The sequence below is a fragment of the Ambystoma mexicanum genome, chromosome 10 (genome assembly GCF_040938575.1).
Source record: "Ambystoma mexicanum isolate Mex_15411 chromosome 10, UKY_AmexF1_1, whole genome shotgun sequence".
Classification (NCBI taxonomy): Eukaryota; Metazoa; Chordata; class Amphibia; order Caudata; family Ambystomatidae; genus Ambystoma; species Ambystoma mexicanum.
Genome location: NC_090932.1, coordinates 1,366,545,546 through 1,366,566,234, shown reverse-complemented (window position 1 = coordinate 1,366,566,234; position 20,689 = coordinate 1,366,545,546). Strand labels below are relative to the sequence as shown.

At 40.5% G+C, this 20,689-nt stretch overlaps 1 protein-coding gene across 2 annotated transcripts in view; it reads left to right on the top strand.

Moving 5' to 3' along the window:
• GRK3 (G protein-coupled receptor kinase 3) overlaps positions 1-20,689 on the top strand; it is a 1,763,027-nt gene that overhangs the window by 976,189 nt on the left and 766,149 nt on the right. For both annotated transcript variants that reach the window (XM_069619380.1, XM_069619381.1), the window contains exon 3: positions 8,532-8,605. In XM_069619380.1, the coding sequence (XP_069475481.1) occupies positions 8,532-8,605 (74 nt within the window). The remainder of the gene's footprint in view (positions 1-8,531; positions 8,606-20,689) is intronic.

The window sequence follows — 20,689 nt, the reverse complement described above, 5'->3', positions numbered from 1 at the left end:
TTAATTAACTGTGATTGCGATGGCGTTGGGCGTCGACGTCATTTGCTAGCTATTTTAATGCTATGGTCGTTTTTCCTGAGTTGATACCTTTTAAGTAAATAATACATCTGCTTTGTAGAAAGGTATTATTGAAATAGTTTGTGCGTGTGAGGCAACAGTGGCTGGTTTCTTCTGAGACCCAAAAGACCAACGGAAATGTGTGTGAAATGTTTGAGGCGCGCTCTCTATATCTACAGTACTTTTGGTGACACCTGTTGGCCAAAGAAAATATCGCACCTTACGTTGTATTCCTATTAACTAACTAAGCACAGAAAGGTTAGAGGCCGTGTTAGTCCAATTTTAAAATCACGCAAGTAACAGATTGAATAGAAATAACTAAGCAAAATGAATCACACTTTACAAATTCACCTGAGTAGATCAGCCACATGTAGAATACAATGAAATGGCAACTGGGTTTTCTGGCAGGTAATGTTGTAAAATATTGAAATAACAACTGTAAAAAATATCGAAGGAGCACTGTAATTTGGAATGGATTACAAGACCTCAGCATCATCAGACACACACACACACAGACACACGAGCATGCGTACATGTACACGTCAGAGCTGTTTGCTTATGTTATTTGATTAGTAAGGCCCTGAATGCGGCAATAATGAGAGCTGGCAAAGGCATAGAGGCAAGCCTTATGGCGTAGATGAGGTCAGGAAGGAGGGCGAGCGGAGACAGGGCTGTCACAGGGTGTGGTGAGGCCCAGGGTAAAAAGAATTGGTGAGGCCCCCTTATGGATTTTTGGACTGGGCCAGCAGCGGCACAGTAGCAAACAGGAGCTATGAGAAATCGCCCCTTGAGTTTGTGTGGAGGAACCCAAATATGGTTTATTATTATGACAGCAAATTAACTACAGCAAAGTTATGTTTTTCCACTGAAGAAAACTTTGTCATATGTCATTTTGTCATATGAATAAATATATATGGGGTGGCATGACAGCGTGTGGTGGATGACACCAGCATTAGGGAGCGCCCCACCCCTGTGTGCGCATTAAAATGCACATTATACACAGTGACATGTAGATGTTGCATGGTTGATGGTGAATCTTTTAACTGGAGTGGATAAATGTTTTCTCCAAGTATGTGCAATGGACCAAGCACAGGGAGCCCAAAGCAAAGAAGGGGCGCTTGACAGTGTATCTCGGTTTGAGAACATTTTTGAAACAATAGAATACAGTGGTGCATTTTAGAGCACTTGTTGAGAAAAATTGGGTAAAAAGCAATTGTTTGGAAGCAAAGTTTGCAATTGGTTTTGTATGGTAGCACATGGAAAAACCTGATAGATGCAAGTCACCAACCTTGCCAGGAGCATTTTCCAATTCATTTCATTCTACCTTTGCCTACAATATATGCCAGTATAAAAACATTTTCATGCTGGCTGTTCCCATACATGCCCATGCAGTCTGCAAAATATATGCCAGTATTTGCATACAAGGACTCACAGCCATTAAAAAATACCATGCCACAGAAAGTATATTCAGACTGGCTTTGCCCCATAAGTGGTATTGCTGGCTAGAATGACCAATGTAGGCCAGTCTAGCCACCTGATAACACTTATGCTTTCTATACCCATACCTGGCTGAAGATGAGTGGGGGCCCATTTGAGCATGATGGATGGGGGACCCCCATTGCCTAGAGCAGAAAGCAGTCTGAGGCGACTGTGGGGTGCATACATTATAATGGAAACAAAGAAATACAGCCAGGCAGTAATAGCCGACTTTCATGAGAAGGCCAGCCAACAGGGAGCTGAAACATTAAATACCCACTGAAAAGCTTTAAGTCATTCTTTGTCAGCAAGTGGCTGATAAGGAGATACTGCTGTTAAAAGGCAATGAGAGGATAGCACTTCTGTATACCTCCAGGGAAGTGATGGACGGAAGGGCTCCAGAAAACAATGCTTGTAAGTAGAGCACTTCAAAATGTAAATTTCAACACCCAGAATCAAGGTAATATAGAAAGGAATTCCTATGTTACAAGACTGCTGACTGGAAACATGGGGCAGTTGCTGTGGGCCCCCGATGTTCGAGGTCCCTCTCAACTGAAATGGATTAAATGCCATGACACCATCCCTGGCTCAGCCCTTATGTTTGATTTACCCTTGATGAATGGTTCCGTGCATCATAGTTAAAACAACCCAGCCACCCCACTCCTAAAGATATTGACCCCCACAGGGCTGCTAAATTTAGTGGTGGGGGCTGACACAGACCACACTTTCAACCACACATTCACCCACCAGTCGCACAACTCCTTGCATAGACACATTCTTAAAAACAAACAAACCATTCACACCAACATACGTGTGCACATACACACATAAACATATATGTAGTTAATTTAAATAGACACACACACATACATATATATATATATACACATATTTAATTTTAAAACAAAACGCTTACCTTACTTCCATGCACCCCTCATGTGTGCCCATGCAGCCACATTAGGACTGGATGGCCCTCCCTCCTCTACATCACTTAGATGTGCTGTCTGACAGGAGAGGGGGCATCTCCTGTCAGTCAGCATGTTCATTCTGCTGGTCTCCGCAATGTGAACATGCTGACTGACAGGAGAGGTGTTCTCTTCTGTCATTCAGCATGTCTATGCGGTCAGCACAGTAATGATAGGTGACAGAGCCATGCTGCAAAAAGGGGTGATAGAGCTAGTTCCCCAGCCACTCCGGTGCTCTGGAGTCTATTCCAGATACTTTTTGGTCAGAAAGAAGACTGGGCCTAGAGGCCCATTCTAGACCTGCGACGTCTGAACAAATACCTCAAGTCCCAAAAATTCAGCATGGTCACGTTGCAACACGTGCTCGACCAACTGGAAAAAGGAGACTTCTTGACGTTGCTGGACCTGGAGGACACCTACTTCCAAGTCCCCATTCACAGGAAACACCAAACTTTTCTATGCTTTGTAGTGCAGGGACAGCACTACCAGTTCAAAGCCCTACCTTTCATATTGAAGTCCGCCCGCGGATTGTTCACAAAGTTCCTGGCACCAGCGTTGGCCCATCTGCATTTTCGGGGGATACACGTATACCCGTACCTCGACAACTTGCTCATCCGGGCCCGCTCGTGAGATTTGGCCATCGGACATACGGAGATGACCGTCCAGCTACTGACGGATCTGTGGTTCTCCATCAACTATCAAAAGTCCTGCTTGACACCATCGCAGAACACGCTGTTCCTAGGAGCCAGGCTCAATACGTTGTCCTGCCTGGCATCACCCACAGAGGAGAGGGTAGCGGCCATTCAAGGGAAAGTGCAGCGGCTGTTGTCGATGAAGACCGCCACGGTCCGAACTATCAAGTCATTGCTCGGCATGATGTCGTCCTGCATCTACCTTATCCAGCTCGGCAGGTTTCAGATGCAACCTCTTCAGGAGTTCGTGGACACTCACTGGATACAGATGACCGGAAGCTTAGTGGACAAGATCCTGCTCAATGAGGAGTTCCGTCGAGCGATAAGGTGGCGGGGCACCCGCTCCAACATCGCCTGGGGCATAGGGTTTCAAAACCCTCCATACCAGGAGACGGTGACTACAGACGCTTCTCTGGAAGGCTGGGGAGCCCACACCGGGAATCTGCATGCCAGAGGCCTGTGGCTGCCAGAGGATAAGGATCTCCATACCAGCATCCTGAAACTACTGGCAGTGTTCTGGGCCCTCAGGCGTGACCTTCCATCTCTGAAAGTGAAGGTGGTGAGGATTTTCACGGACAACACCACCACAATGTTCTACATCTGGATAGCAAGGGAGCACTCGATTGCCAGTGCTATCCAAGGAAGCGTTGGATTTGTGGTGCTGGGACATTGGACAAGAGATGTTCCTCATTCCTCTTCACCTAGCGGGAGTCTAGAACACCATTGTGGACTCCCTCAGCAGGGAAATGCGCTTCAGTCATCAACACAGTCAGACAGTACCAATGCAGGATGATACTAATTGCCCCAGCATGGCAGAGGCAGATTTGATACCCAGACCACCTCAGCCTGTCAGCGTCACCTCCGGTCAAGCTGCCAGTGGTTCTGGATATTCTCACCAGAGAAGGAGTTACAATCCTTCACCAGGATCGATGAACCTGAGGGCTTGGGTGCAGCCATAGAGTTTGGAGGATATGAGTTGCCTGCGGACTGTAGGGAGGTCCTTGCCAAGGGAAGGGCATCATCGATTTGGAAGTGCTGAGGTCATAAGTGGAAGCATTTCGCTATGTGGTGCCGGTCTCAGAAGATTACCCATCTGAGGGTCATGGCCCCACTTTTCCTGAAGCCTTCATCACCGGCTGAAAGGGCCTTGAACTTGCTGGACATTGCTCGAGCCCTGAAGTTCTACATGACACACACAAAGAGTTTTTGGAAGACTTCTCAACTGTTTGCGAACCTTGGTCCTGTGAACCAGGGGAAGGACTTTTCCAAGGCTTCCATCTCAATGTGGCTCTCCGGCTGCATCATACACTGTCATGGGTTGGTGAAGCAACCGCTGGCCGGCCATCCGAGAGCCCACTCCACCAGCGCGATTGCTGCACAAACGGCATTCCTGTCTGTTGTGTCCCTGCTGGACATCTGCAGGGCAGCTACGTGGAGGTCCACACACACCTTCACAAAATTCTACTGCATCGACATGGATTCCAGGGAGGAATCCAGAGTCAGCCAAGGAGTGCTACGCAAACCTGTTCGCTTGAGATGAGTCTGTTCCAGAGGTAAGAGTTGATTGCTTCTGTTGAGCCTTGCCACCTCCCATGGTTGTGTAATGTTGTACTGCTGTATATTCGTTATTCATGAGCATGTAAATCCATGCCAGACCCCATGCTGGAGAAGGTTTAAGTTACCTACCTGTAACTATTGTTCCCAACATGGGTCTGGCATGGATTCAGATTCAAACCCTACCTCCATCCCCTCTGTGGCTCTTCTTGGTCATACTGCCACTTTACATGCTTACCAAATCTGAAGATGGTTGCCAGGGGAGGGGCTTAGGGAGAGGACTGTCATTGGATGGGGCCGTATGACCCAGAGGACAGTGATTGGTTTAAAGGAGACATACAGTTTGTAAGTGAAAGTGAACATGTTTTTCTTTTACCAAGGATTCCCAGCATGATGAGAGGGAATATTCATGAGCATGTGCATCCATGCCAGACCCATGATGGAGAACAATAGTTAAGGTAAGTAACTGTTTCTGTTTTGCTTACCATCTCGTTCCCCCTGGATCTTCTCTTAATTTAACCTCACCTTCTTAGACCCTGCCTGCAACTCCTCTCGCTTCCGCTCTTTCTCCCTACTCGTGCTCCACCACTGGAGCCCACTGTCCATAACAATCAAATTCAAACCAACTGTGGATCCCCTCAAAGCTCAGCTTAAACTTTTAAAGAGGGAGATCCTCCTGTCTGCTCCCCATCATAACCCTTGTTCTTCCACTTTACTTATTCCTCCCACAAGACAAATACCTCAGTTTTTCTACCTGCACTCTCTACAATCTACCCAAATTCTCCCCCACATCTACCTACCAACAGCATACTGGCTGGCTCTACATGCAGAACCGCTCTCTTTCAAATTCCATCTCCTAGTCTACAAAGCTATCAATGGTCTTGCTCCTTGGTATCTGCCTGATTGTATCTCATTTTGCTCACCATCTCATTCTCCTCATCTTTCTCTTCATTTAACTTCACCATCTTAGAGCCTCCCTGTGACTGCCCTCGCTTCTTCTTTTCCTCCCTTCACATCCTGCTCCACTGGAACCCACTGTCCATAACAATCAAAGTCAAACCAACTGTGGATGCCCTCAAAGCTGAGCTTAACTTCACCTACTTACTGAAGAGGGAAATCTCCCTGCCTGCTCCCCATCTGACCTCACGCCTGCCTCCAGTGGTGCTTTTAGTACTCCTCTTTAGTTTGAATCCCCCTTACGTTAATGTTACCTTTGCAAAACACCTATTGTAATGTGAATATTTGTTTCTGTTTGTTTTGTTCCACGTGAACAAGTGGGCATACACTTAATGCATTGAAAAGAGAAGTCATAGTCAAAAGCATCCATAAAGGAAGAGGAACAACAAGGTTGTGGAACAACATCAGGCTTCCTCAAATGCTGGAAAGGTTTCAGAACATTGTTAGCTATCATGGATTGTTTAACTTTATGAATGAAAAATGTATCAAACTCATTGGATAGTTGGTCTGAGGGTATAAGAGTCTGATAAGCAAACACTTGATTAGTAATAGATTAAACTATTGAAAACACTTTTGAGGGTTTATTGATTTTAGTGTTATTTGTATTGTATGTTGTTGTTGGCGCCACCATGCCTGTCTTCAGCACCTTATAAATAAATAAATAAAATCCCATTATGCAGAATGGTAGTTTTTACCTTTATTATACCTGTATTATATAGTGAACGTGTTTTTCTTACCTCAGTAAGGTGGGAAACGTCCTTTGATGTCATCATAGTTTTTCTTTTTTCTATACATTATATTCAGGGATTTTTTCATTCCGATAAGTACCTTGAGTCCTCTTTGGAAGGGATATGTGAGGGAGAATAAAATAAAGGAGGGAAATCAGACGAAAGGGACTTGAAGGGGAGGGAAAGGGAGAAATAAGTGGAAGTCATAGAACGAAAGTGAACGGAATTCTATAAAAAAGGGAATAGAAGGGGACTGCAGGGATTTGAAAGGAAAGGGAGATGTGTGAATACAAATGGAATAAAAGGGCATGTGTAGAAAGGGGTTTGCATGGAAAGGGAAGGGAAGGGAAGGAAAGGAAAGGAAAGGCAAGGAAAGGAAAGGAAAGGAAAGGAAAGGAAAGGAAAGGAAAGGAAAGGAAAGGAAAGGAAAGGAAAGGAAAGGAAAGGAAAGGAAAGGAAAGGACAAGGGAACAGAAATGTGGGCAGGGCGAGGAAAGGAAAGGAAATGGGAGGGCAGGGGAATAAAAAGAAGGAGGGGCATAACGGAATGGAAGAAGAGGTTCAACATAATCATAGATTTTGATACCATATTCCCCTCCAGTATAATTATTATTAATTCCAATGAATTTGCTGTTATTTCCTTAGGGAAAGAGATGGGTGAACGTTTCAAATATTTGCCTGCTTTTTTTTCGAGTTGTGTCATGGGTAACCTTCGAAACGTGAGTTCAAATCCTAGCGTTGCCACTTCACTAAACTGTTTTATCATGTGGAACTAAATATGTGTTCTATGTGCTTGAATTTTCATAGTTGCCTGCGTTAGCGGTGCTTAGAAACAGGAAATGTGTTTTTAGCGGATGTCTCATTATGTGTTTGATCGTATTACGGTGGTAAATCTGTCAGAATACCGGCCAATGGAATTACTGATACTGCCAATTGGTCAGATGGTAATGCTACTGGAGGAATTACCTCTGGCAGTAATACCACCTGATTACAAGTAGTGTTTTGCTGGTGTAAATCCCCATTTAATGGAATCCATAGGACTCCAGTGGGGATTTTTGCCAGTAGTGCTGGTACGGACTTGAAGCTAGAGGTAACTCCTCCACTTTATCTTAAAAAATCACTGGTATTACCATCCGTTAATACCGCTGTCGATAATACCGGCAAACTTGTAGTTTTGCAGTGCAGGAAAAATTGAGGTAAATAGTATTACCTCCACATTTTTCCTGCACCGCCAAACTCATAATGAGCCCCAGTAACCATATTACGAGGACCTCAGTCAGGTGTCTAGTCTCTGTGCTTTACCACAGGAGAATATATCCATGTGAGAGCAGGCAAATATCCTCTAAGCAAGAGTCCATCCAGCAATCCAGACATGCATTTCTGCCTCCTTCCGCTTCATCAGTGATGTGCGACTGAGGTGCAAGGATTCTCTTCTGAATTAATATACTCCTAAGTATTTCAAAATTAGGTACAGTCAGTAAAAGATGCTCACATGATTGATTAACCCCTGTTACTTATTTGGATATAAAATAAAATGTGTGTTTAAAGGTGCATATGTTTAAGGGCAGAGAGGGTACCCTGTGTTGTTCGCATGACGTAGGAGAACGGGCCATGTGCCAGACACAGATACCCCCAAATCTGGACCCAGACAAGTGGTTCTGTTTGTTGAAGGAGTGTGGTGTAAACATGTTTGACCTATTCTGGGACGTTATTGGGCCAGACAGGACTCTTTGTCAATGATTTTGATTTTTTTCCAAAGATTTTTTAAGTATACTTAATTATGTGAGCCCACACTTTTATGATAAGCAGCGTGTTTTCGACTCAGCATTGCTGTCCTATACTTTGTATGGCATATCCGTTAATTAATTGGCATTGCGATCTTCCAATGAGCACAAATCCACATATTTATGTGTGTGCCTGGTGTTTGGGCTGCACTTGAGAGGGCCTGTCACAAATCGTATTAGTTGTTTGTGTACAAATTCCCACTACGTGAATGTGAGTAATTCTGCTCTACATGATGAGAAAAATGTGATTACTGTTATTCTAAAGGGTCAAATAACATATCCTATTCAGTAACATATCGTTTTGTTTATTTTGTGCAGGATTCCTGCTTTTCAAAGAATACTGTATGAGTGAAATAGAGGAAGGAGTCCCTCAGTTAAAGTTTTATGAAGAGGTAAGTTACCTAATTATGGCCAATATCTATGTACTGATCGCACACAGGGTTTCCACAGGGTCTAACATGATACCATCTGGGGTTCCTGAATGCTAGTGTGGGTCAGTGTTGTGGGTCAAAGTGGAACACTATTTTGGCCAATGTGGGCCAGTGTGATGAGTTACTTCATTATGTACCTAATAGTTTTTACGATAGTTGCTGAATAAACGTTCTTGAAATTGCACAATTTGCAATAGCTTTGATCAAAAAACTCCCCCTTGAGTACTATTCAAACATGCTGTCCCAATGAATTAATTGTCCTTTGCAACTGTGGGCCAGTTTTCATTGGTGCACAAGAAAATTGTATGGCTCAGTCTGACCTTGGATCGTGCTATATCATGACATAGTATTCCTGTTTATTTTACCTGTATTTGAAATGTAATTTTGCTTTGTACTCGGCTGTTAAGGGCTGGGAAGGGTAAGGCACCATATAACAATGCACCCCCTAAATAAAATACAATCATACATGTGGCATCATGTGGTTCATTTAAAGGGCCATATAACCCCATGTACAACTGCAAAGGCGGACTCTACAACCCTTTCCGAATTTAAGATTCCCCTGCTTCCCTCTTTCAACAGGACAAGTGAACTGTCGTCCATGTTGAGAAGGGGGTTCAAGCCTGGATTATGCATATTAACTAATTCCATACCCATTAAGGTCTTAGCAGACCTCAAGCAATTCCAGACAGCCCAGTTCAAGGCCTTTCTCCCAATGGAGCTACAGACCAAAAGCCACCCTTATTTAAGAGTGCCTCTATCTATACATCCTGGCCATTTGTGATCGTTTTGGGGAGAGGTGGGGTTTGGGAGTTAGTGTAAGGATGTGGGCTCTCATACTCCTTGACCATCACCTGAATACACCTAGGCAGTGCAAAAAGGCATAGAAACCCATGTTTTAGGATCTAGAAAGCCTCTGCATAAATGCCTTGTAATGGATTGTTGCCCGCCCATAGTGTTGTCCTTAATGTGAAATCCTCGTTTGAACCAGCTTTATTACAACCGCACTGCTAATTTAAATCTCTTGTGCTGCATTGCATGGGCTTATTTACCAATGTATTCCATACTATGGATAGGGTAGAGGAGATTCTTTTTGTCAAACTTTCTTTTTGTTTGTACCACAGCACTTATTCTGTACACAGTAAATGCCTGGTTTTGACACCACTGTCAGTGGGCCTATGTATACCAGAACCCTATCAGGTATCAGCAGGAGAGGATCTAATATTTACCTGGTTAGTAACCCCAACAACTCCTAGTAACTCGTGGGCACATCTCAAGGCCATCACGCACCCAAAAACCCCAAATATGACCTAATGATACATCAACACTGAACTAGTAATGGCCTCCATGAAAGTCCTGCAGGCCAATTAGGAAAACATGTGTCCCTTCAGTTAATAATATACTCTTCTGGTCAAAACACTGACAACTATATATTCACCCCATAGATCACTATCACTCACCCATAGGTTTTAATTTCCCTACATGGTATGAGTTAAATATATTGATTTTTCTCTACCTGACTTTCATTTTCACCCACAGACCATGGTCTGGAAGCCCCCATGAGAAGTGCCACTATTTGCCTCTAGGCGTTGCCCAGTGCTTTCAGACCGCTACAGTAGTGGTGAGCGCAGTATTAAAGACAAATAAAATAACGAACAATACATAACATACTTTGCTCAATTATCAGTTTCGACTGCAAGAATATTTTCTTAGTTACATTGTCATTTCAAATGCATATGGTCATAATATTCAACTAAAGACCTAATTTTCCAAAGAAACTCCATGGATCACCATCAGGCCCACCAGTGAGCAACTAGTGTGCTAGGCTGAGTGCTCACCTGGCACAGCCCCCCAAACCACTACCATGCGGGATCATGTACAGCGCTTGCTCTCCCTGTCTTACTAGCCCCAGATGGGCCATCCAAGCGTGCATATATAAAAGCTTCTCAGCATACATATGTGTGAAGCTTAGAAGAGCACTTGTACTCTGGAAACATTGCTCCATCAGTCCCCCAGCATTCTCAAACTTTACAATTCCTCGGCACTTTTTCCTGTTTTACACTAAATAGTCTGGATTTCTGTTCCTTTTCCATTCGATTGCAGTTAGGTCACGGTGCTGTGCAAATAATTATTGACTAACATACCCTCCAGAAATCATGTCATCCCTTCTATCAAAAAATGTCTGTTATTGAACGATTCGGATGTAATATTATCATGCGTTATGTAGCTTTTCATGATGCAAGTTCCCTGTTTCGGTACCCTTTATTAATCATTTGTATTACTGAGTAATGTAATTGTAACCGTGTAAACAAGTAGAGCTGTGTAAAACTTTTGACTCTAGGTTGCACACTCATCTTTAAAACAAGAGATTACCATGTGCAACTATCTTAAAGTATTTATGCAATAAACTATTAATTTGTTATAAGTATTTGCATTTCTCATGAAACCACGTACTTTGGTGGGTGCTATTTTGTATTTCCCTCATGTAGAGTTTCCTACTTTACAGCAAGAGAAGGGTTGGCAGTAATTCCTCAATGTGTTGACAATGATTCCTTGACATTTGTTGGCAATGATTTGTTGGTTCCATGTTATAATATAATTTGCCTGCAAAAATGTCTCCATGCAAGAATGGCGTCGTTTTTTTGTGGCAACATTATCATATCGAACCTTTTTTTAAAAAAATAGAGCGGGGGACACGCCCACAACCCCTGCTCTCATTTACACCATATATTGTCCCCATATATAATGACGCCTATGCCGTTTCCTGGCGACTATATGTATGGCAACATTATATATATATTATATAGGGGGACAATATTACCTGATACAGATTTGTTAACACTGGTTGGAAATGATTGCTTGTCAATTGTTGACACTGATTTGTTTATATCTTTTGACAATGATGACTTGACCTTTGTTGACAATTATTTCTTGGCAAAGATTTTTTGATCCTGGTTGGCTACAATTGCTTGGCAATTGTTGCGAATGATGTGTTAATAATTGTTGACAATGGCGCCCAGACTATTGTTGACAATGTTTGCTTGACATTTCTTAAAAATAACGTGGTGACAATTGTCAAGAAAGATCACTTTATGTTTGTTGTGAATGGTTTCCTAGCAATTGTTAAGCATGAATGCTTAAGAATGCTTGAAAATTATTACATGACAATTGTTGAGGATGATTGTTTGTCATGGGTTGATTGTGATTTCTGACCATTGTTGACATTGTTTGAATGTTGTTGTAAGTAACTGCTTCTGCTTATTTGGGCAGCCAGCCATCTCTTTGGATCGTGCTCCATTAAGTTTTGCAGCCTGATGTACACTCTATAAAACCACAAAGAGAAGTTACTATACTGTATAATGTGATTATTTTGAAATGCTTTCAAGGAGTTTAGGAAGTTGGTTTATGTAATTCGGACAACTTTGTAATGGTTTCCAGCAAACTTTTCAACAGCGTTCCACAAATGTAGGCAATTTAAGCAGCAAACAGAGGCTGTCTGATTTGGAGAAGTGATTCTGATATTGAACAAAACTGCACTAAAAGGAATGCTCAGTTTGGATTTTGACACTAGCATGATTTGCACTATGATGAAGAATTGTGTGTTGAGAGCCATGAAAGACATATCATTTTTGTGCTGTTCAAATTTGAAGGGTGATGAATCTGTTCAGCAGTGCTTTTGAATAATCACTAAACAAAAACATTGCAATTACAGATAACGCTATGAAGATATAAACATGTCTAAATAGTTGACAGATTAGCTGACTGATTGTGTATGCATTGCAAAAGTGCCTACAGTGTTCAGATGAAGAAAGTATTACCGAAAGGGTAGCTTTTCGATTATGCCGTGCCATGCAGCCTCTCCTCCACATGTGCTCAGCCTGTGTACAGCTTAGGTGGAAAGCTCATGAGATAAGTGTTCATCTCTCACATGGAGCCTCTCACATGGAAGCAGCCTCTAATTTGCAAGTTCAAATCCCATGGCACGACCAATGTACTCCATCATCCTTCCAAAGTCCATATATACGTCACCATAAAATGGTCTGAGGCTAACACCTGTGGTTACATCACTTAGAAGCAAGAGGTACCCAGCACGAAACAACACATACCAACCCAAATTGTGATTAATATTGTGTTGACACTTCATGTTTTTGCCCGTTTCTGATAAAGCATTAGCGTTTGACTCTGTACACTTGGTTTTTTAAAGCAGGTTTCCAATGCCAAACTAGGTGGGCCTGTGCCCCACACTTAAATTTAAAATGATGTCACATCGTAGGATACTTGGATATACAGGCTGACCAGATGTCTGGGAGAACCCCCCGCCGCCGGTGCATCCGGTGAATGACAGACAGTTATTGTTGGTCCCAAGATGGATATGACACACACTTCACTCTTTGAATTCTGCAATATAACAACTTTCAATTTGGAGGAATCAGGGAAAAAATAACTGTGCACCCTAAATAAGATTTGCAAAATCAATTAATGTAGGTCCTTTCAGCAGGTACAGGTGAAATCAGTCTAATTGTCTCGCACACTGTAGCCTCATTCTGACCCTCTGGGATTACAAATTAGCTATATTGTAACACAAATTCCTTTTATTTGAAATACATCACAATATACTTTACAGGTAACTTCCCACTTTTAATGCAATGGAATTACACTTGAACCACTTTTGACAAATAAATTTCGCTTTCTCTATAAACCATTATTGCATGATTCAGTCTGCATTACTTATGAAAACACACATACACGCAGAAACACACCCACACACACACACACACCAATGAATGCTGGAGAGTAATATCTTAACTAACTACATGCAATATGAAAACAAAATAACAGTGGCTTTTTTCAGTTTTGAGTTAATCGAGTTTAAGGGAACAACAGATGGATCACGTTTACATGTTTAATTGTATTCAGTGTAGTTTAACCTGTTAAGGCTTTTTATGCATAATCGCAATTAAAAAATAAACATACAGTAACCTAAATTTGGTACCTCAACATCAACTTTACATTACAATCTTCTAGCACAGATAATAGTCATGTACCTATTAGTACAGCAGTCTTATTCGTACATTGAACACATGCTCACACAGTGATTGAATCTGAATGTGGTAGTAAAGTTAAAAGCGCATATCACAATTTAGACAAGACTTTTGTAAGCCTCTATATCCAATCAATAAGGTGAAAAAAGTGCCTTAAGAATGATCACTCCATTATCTAAACAACATGAAATCAATCACTGATGAAATAAAACGAGTCATGTTTCATATTAAACATAAAATACATAATTGGAAATCAAGCAGATCTCATATGTCCTGATGAAACATCCTACAACAAAATACATGTTTAAAAATCAAGCAGTTGAAAATGTCTTCAATATGGAACCAACATTTTGAGAAGTGTTAAATAACCCAAGCTCATTCCCCTGAAAGTAAGTTTGACATAGTGATTCCTTTGCACCCTCGCTATCCTCTGACTGGCCACACGCCTATAATGCCTTTCTTCTTAAAATGTATATGCTTTTGCAGGAGAATACTATGTGTAGAGCAGATTCTGCTGATTCAACCCTGCAAAGCACACAGAAACATTGCTCTCTAGTGATTCCCCTCCAGCCCCATAGAAACCTCAAGTGAATTAACATGGTTAAATGTAATCCGCAGATATAAGTTTAGGGCCCAGTTATTAGGATATTGGTTTTATTATCTAGGGGGTGTTGGGATAAGATTGATAATATCTTAGGAACTCGGTATTGAGCAATTTAGTCGCTAAATAAATTACACTTTGCTCTTGGTCACTGCTATGCAACATTTTTTTCATGGTAGCCTCACAGCAAACAAACGTAATATTCACCAAATCAATCCCACGGCTTGCGTTCCAATTGTCTGATTCATTTATTAGTTTATATAGATTGCTACATTTGGAAGCAGTTGACCTATAGAGATAGGATAAGTAAACAAGTTACATGAGTGTGTCCGGGGGAACATTCCTAAAATGCTAATATAAAATGAATAAACATCATTTCATTGACGCTTGTATGCAATAAAGACCCATCTAAAGGTCTATTATTCGATGGGGGTGTTCTTATTGCAATTTAAATATTTCTGTGGATTATGCTTTCTGCTTTCTTAATTTTAGTTACCAATTTTGACCCCAAACATCCGCTCCATATAATGAAATAGGCAGATATGTTGCTTTATAGACTTTTAAGTATTGCCTGCATGACATATGCACCATGGTTTTTTGTGAGTCGTTTACTGGCACCCGATGCTAGGGCTATTTCTGCTTCTGTGGATGATAGATGGGCTTGCCAAGTAAGTCTATTGTCAAGCGTTACGCCTTGGTAGGGATATTGGTGTACTACTTCAATAGCTTGGAAACCTATGTGCCCGGATACCATATTCTTTAAATTGGATTTAGTGGGCCTAAATAACATGACTTTAGTTTTATTAACATGAATGTTAAGGTCATTGGTATGAGAGTATTGGCATGGCTTATTTAACAAGGTCTGAATGCCCTTGGGTGTGCGATCCAGAATCACCAAGTCGTCGGCATAGCCCAACCATTGGATGCGAGAGTTGCCAAATTTAGGGGGTTTTGCATCCGGGGAGCACTAGTCATGGGTTAAATCTGCAAGATAAAGATTAAATAAAATCAGCATGGAAATGCATCCTTGTTTAAAGCTGACTGTGGTTGCAATAGTATCAGTGGCAACCCATGTCTTAGATAATCTAACTTTAGTGCTTGTGTCTGAGTTTAATTACCACCTTGAGTAAGCCCATTGGTATGCCCGAGTTCACTAATTTGCGCTTACACCACTCGCACCTGCCAGACTAAAATTCAGCACTGTAGTCGATGAATGCAACATATGTAGTCTGTCCTCTAGTGTGCCAAGCTGCCTCCACTATGTTAGTTAGTTCCAGAAGATTGGTCAAAGTGCTCATCCCTTTACAGGCGTCAGTCTGCTGCAACAGTGTGATGTTGATCAAGATATCCCAATTGTCTAATTTGAATAGAGGTTTGTGGGCAAAAATCGTGGCTGATGCGTGCAGCATGGCCAATATACGGTAGTGGGCACGGTTGCTGTGCAAGCATTTTGTGAACTGTGACTAGAAAGTTTTCAAGCCAAGTTGCAGGGATGGAATTCAACAGGCCAATTATTTTAAAAAGGGTATATCATTTCAAAGTCCACCAAGGGGGATTTAGTTTAATTAGGGCATTGCGTATCTCATCTGGGCCAGGAGCACAGGAGTTCTTAGGATAATAAATCTGTAACTGTTACAGTAAGATCCCAACTTGTGTTGGAAAAATCTATAAATGCTTCTTTGGGATATTACAACCTATTGTGTCAACAATGTATTTTTCCCAGTTGGTTTTTGGAGCTCGCGCTAGCATAGCAAGTTTGAGTTTGAGGGTCTAACCAAATTCCTAAAGGCAGGGGAATCATTGGTTTGGATGCAGTGACCAACGCTTGCCATTGTCTGATCTTCATTACTTTTCTATGATTTCTCGACCAGGTATATTATTCTCTTGAACTATTTCATATTTCCCTTTCTAATTCCTGTTTTCTTATTGATGTTACATATATAGTATCTTAGATCACATCTTAGGACCCTCTTGGCATCACAAAATTATGTCATATTGCCCTAATAGCTGGACTGTATTAGTCCCTTCAATCCTACCCTTAGGTATACTTTCATTTGAGATACATTGAATTGCTTTTTAAAAAAAGCTGAATTTAGAGTGGCAGTGGAGCATCCATCCTGCAGATAAGATTCTAAATGTGCTAAGGTAAAATTACTTCGCCCAATAATCAACATTTATTTTCTAGCTAGGCTCATTACAGAACATGGGCTTGATATTAATTCTGGTTATGTTTCTTGGATTGTAGCTAATTCTATTTTTCCCTAAGGTGGTTTTTATATGACCAATTTTATCATAAGGTAAAGCGGTTGGCTCAGGCATATTAATTGTTGCTAGATGAGGGAAGTAACCACTCTCTTCCCGTGGGATTACCGACAAGTGCAGTTCAATATCAAACAGTGCTTCATTAGCAAATATGTAGTCGATAGTGGAGGCTCTTTTTGCAGAGACTGTGATAAATTTCCATGGTGGGTATTGAGGGCATCAACAATTTAGCATGCAAAGCCCCTGATTTACGAGGAGTCTAGCCTATGTCTCACCATGTGAGTCTTGTGTGTTTACCAGGAGTGGTTGATTAAGTAATTCCCTCTGGGGAAAAGAATTGAGGTGGAATTCTCAAATGAAAGTCACCAATGACCATTAATTGGTGGCTATTGCTATATGATTATGTTATCACTTTTGAAATGTTACACAATTGCAAAATTAGGAAATCAAAATAGTGAAGAAATCTACACATCATTCAATTATGGCAAAACAACCTTAATCTCTGTTCTACCTTGACTTTGCAATGAAAGTGGAGTTTTACAATGAATGCTATTCCCCCTAGCACCAGCCCTTTTCTAGTCCCTTTAAAGATTAAACCAAATCTGTCCATTCAGGACCTTTAATTAGACTGAGGATTTTTATATGAAAACAGACTTAAATAGTTCCAATGTAAATCTGTTATTTGAAAAGTTTGTAGAAATGAAAGATCTATGCAGGTTCTTGCCACTGTATTCACCAAGAGAGGTAATTATTTTCTACTTTGCATAGGCCATTAATCACTACAGTAAATCCTATTCAATATATTTGTAAATTTGAAAAATGATTGTCAGGGTACCACTTCACTTACTTCATTATTTGAATCACCACATCAGAACTGTGCAAATGCTGGTCAAACAGATTCATCACCCTTCAACCCATTCTCACTGCCTGGATCATCAAAGCCTCCAACTATTGTCGAGGACCAACTCCACCTTTAAGCTCTTCTTGTTCAGCTCCCGAGTGCTGGGTTATCTTTGCTTCAGCCCCTGTCTGGAATAGTCAACAGAAAATGGCACTTGGACCCCTGTTATTGGATGACTGCATACTTTCTCTCTTCTGTTGAATCAGTCTTGCTAATGGATCCCCAAATCCATCTCTCCAATACCACCAGTATTGACTATGTAAAGGGCTTCACCACACTCCTAATGAGAGATTTGTGATAAAGTTTTTTTTCTGTTTGATCTCTATTCAGATTGGGTACTCCGATTATATGACGATTCAGTAAAATACACTGCTACAAACTGATGTGTTAAGAGTGTGCGACATTTGAACTGAATGGATTCTTCTCAGATTTCTTCCTCCTCTTTACTGAAGAGGAGCTAACATGTCACATTTTGTCCATCCTACCAGTTACATTACCAAGAGGACAATTGTACAATATAAATATGAGTTTACTAAATATGCAATTGTATTAACATAATTTAAACAATAGCAGCACTAGGCATTTAACATTGTGTTGATTTCTGAGTTTGCAACTCAATTGTGGAAACAATAAACAGAAACAAGTTAAGTTAAAAAAAACTTTTCATATCTTACATTTTCTAACAACCAATATAAGATAAACATACTTTTAAAGTCTGCCTTCTGCAGGGGTATGTCATATGTACGTTTTTATTTCTCTGACTACAATATTCAGAGATTTATAAGGGAATCTAAATGTGAGTAGAGTACATTAACTGCACAGCAACCTGACTGAAATGCACAATACATATACACAGGTGAGGATCTAGATCATTGAAGAATATCTAATCTGTTATGCTAGTGGTAACACAACTCATTCAACCCTTAAATCACCTAAAGGTATAAGGTTTGTAGTGCACACTTTCCAGGTTTCAAAAGTTGTTATGGCTTCCCTTTTTTACTTTATTACTTTTATTTATCCTTACTTGCAACTCGATGTAGGTCAGAAAAAATATATACAAACGTCATATGTTATTTTGTAATCAGAAAGTGAGATAATGCACACTTTCTCTCTCCTCTTTTCCCCCGGTCTACCTAGCTGTACATATGTTCACTTGGAGTAGTAACAAACTATAGGTGATCAGGCTTATAGTCCTTTCCGTCATGTAACCAAGTTTCAGACTGAATGGGCTTTATTGTATTCATGTTATTAAGACAATTGTTTTCACTGGCCAGTATTAAAGGAGATTTAGCAATTCCCTTTAACACCTTATAAGTAAGAATATTTGACATTTCCAAGCCCAGCTCATTCGTTATGTTGCCCACATTAAGTTCAGGGGACACGCCTTGTTGCGAAAAGGTCAAAAGACCCAGGAATCTGTTTGAGGTTTAAAAAATGCATGTGTACCTAGGTGATTACACACTTCTGTTGTTTTTTGTTTTGAAAATATCTTGGTTTAAAGCCTATTCTGTGTGTTTAGTAAAACGCCTGCCAATGTTTAAGATTGTTTTAAAACACAGAGGTTATCGCTTTACGAGGAGTTTCTCTGTTAAGTACAAGATAAGAAAGATCTAATCAGGCATCAGTTAATACATTCACAGAATAATCAGCAAGAGTCTTGAACTGGATGGAACTGTGGACAATCAAACATTATGATAGTTAAAGTACTAATGGACATTTTTATCACAAAATCTTGCCACTTCAAACAACATTTATTTGTTCAGAAAAGAGGCATATTAATTTCATTATTGGCTTGCTAAGCTTAATTATTGTTATTTTGCAGAAAATATAGTTCTGACCTATTATTAATGGACAACATTACATTCATTTTGCTAACTATTCCAGCAACCAGCATTTTGTCTGAATGATCATTTATGCTGTCATATATAACAGTAGAAATTGACATTGAGATCACGGATTATTTTATTATTTGACCCATTTTATTTCAATTGTCAACTGCAGATGTTGAGTCGTTTTACACAATTATCTAAATATTGTGTATTGAAATTGTCCCTATCAATTACTATTTATTAAAACAGTTTATCAATGGGGCCCACTCAACCCCCCCCAAATAAATACACACAAATATAAATACAACATCATATACATATTTTTCATTATTCTAGGGCATGAGTCCAAGCTGCCCAACAGCACCCCTCACAACTTGCTGACCAGCAGCATGAGCAAACAGCAATTTGTGAGGGGTGCAAACTTGTTCCAGGTCAGCAATTTGTGAGGGGTGCTGTTGGGCAGCTTGGAAATCCACAGAACAACATTAATTAAAGATATTCAGTCAACATTCCAGATGTATGTGAAAAATGCATGAGTGCCACCAATTCAAGAAAAGACATAATCAAGATATAAGCACCAAAAGAAGTAATTACACATATAAAACAATTAACAAAAACCCAAAAATTAAACCTAATATTGATCACAGCGAACAGTAATCACCAGTTTTCCCAATGGAAAGTAAAGCCTGCTGAATCAGCAATAAAATGTGACAAGCTTCATAAGGAAATTGAAGAAGTAACCTGTAGCCATCACCTCACTTCACATAACCACCACTGTTTAAAAAAGTGCATACACCCTTGCCTTAACCTAAATCAATGAATTCAAAAAGGTACATATAAAAAAGAGTCACTTTCTTTAAAGTAATCACAGAAAAAAAGGAGGAACACTGCTACCTAAAGAAATCCTAATAATGAGCCAAAATAAATAGAATCAAAAGGCCGAAAATGAGTCACAAGATAGATTTAGAAAAGAACGCTATTGCTAATACCTGGATGGGATTCAAGTTGAATTTACAAAATGGCACCAGCACCAAAAAACAAGGTCTGCAAACTGTAACAGAACAGTCTAGATTAGAATGGTCACGCCATTATGCGATTTCCATCCTAAAACTGCATAGGCTTTCCCGGATGTTACTTACACCGTGTTAGACTGCAACAAGAAAACCATGCGTCTGTATATGCCCATGCAAAATTGCCCCAATTGATGAAACATCTGATCCATTGTACATACAACAGACAAACGTTCTAACGTCATATATGTACACAAAACACTGTGCCATCCATCCGTGTCCCCCTCCCACTTATACATGGTACACAGTCAGTAATAAGATAGATCAGTTAAGGTACTAGACCAACAAGTAACATAACCATGTCAACTAATAATCCAAATAATACTAAATGAACAAATAAAAA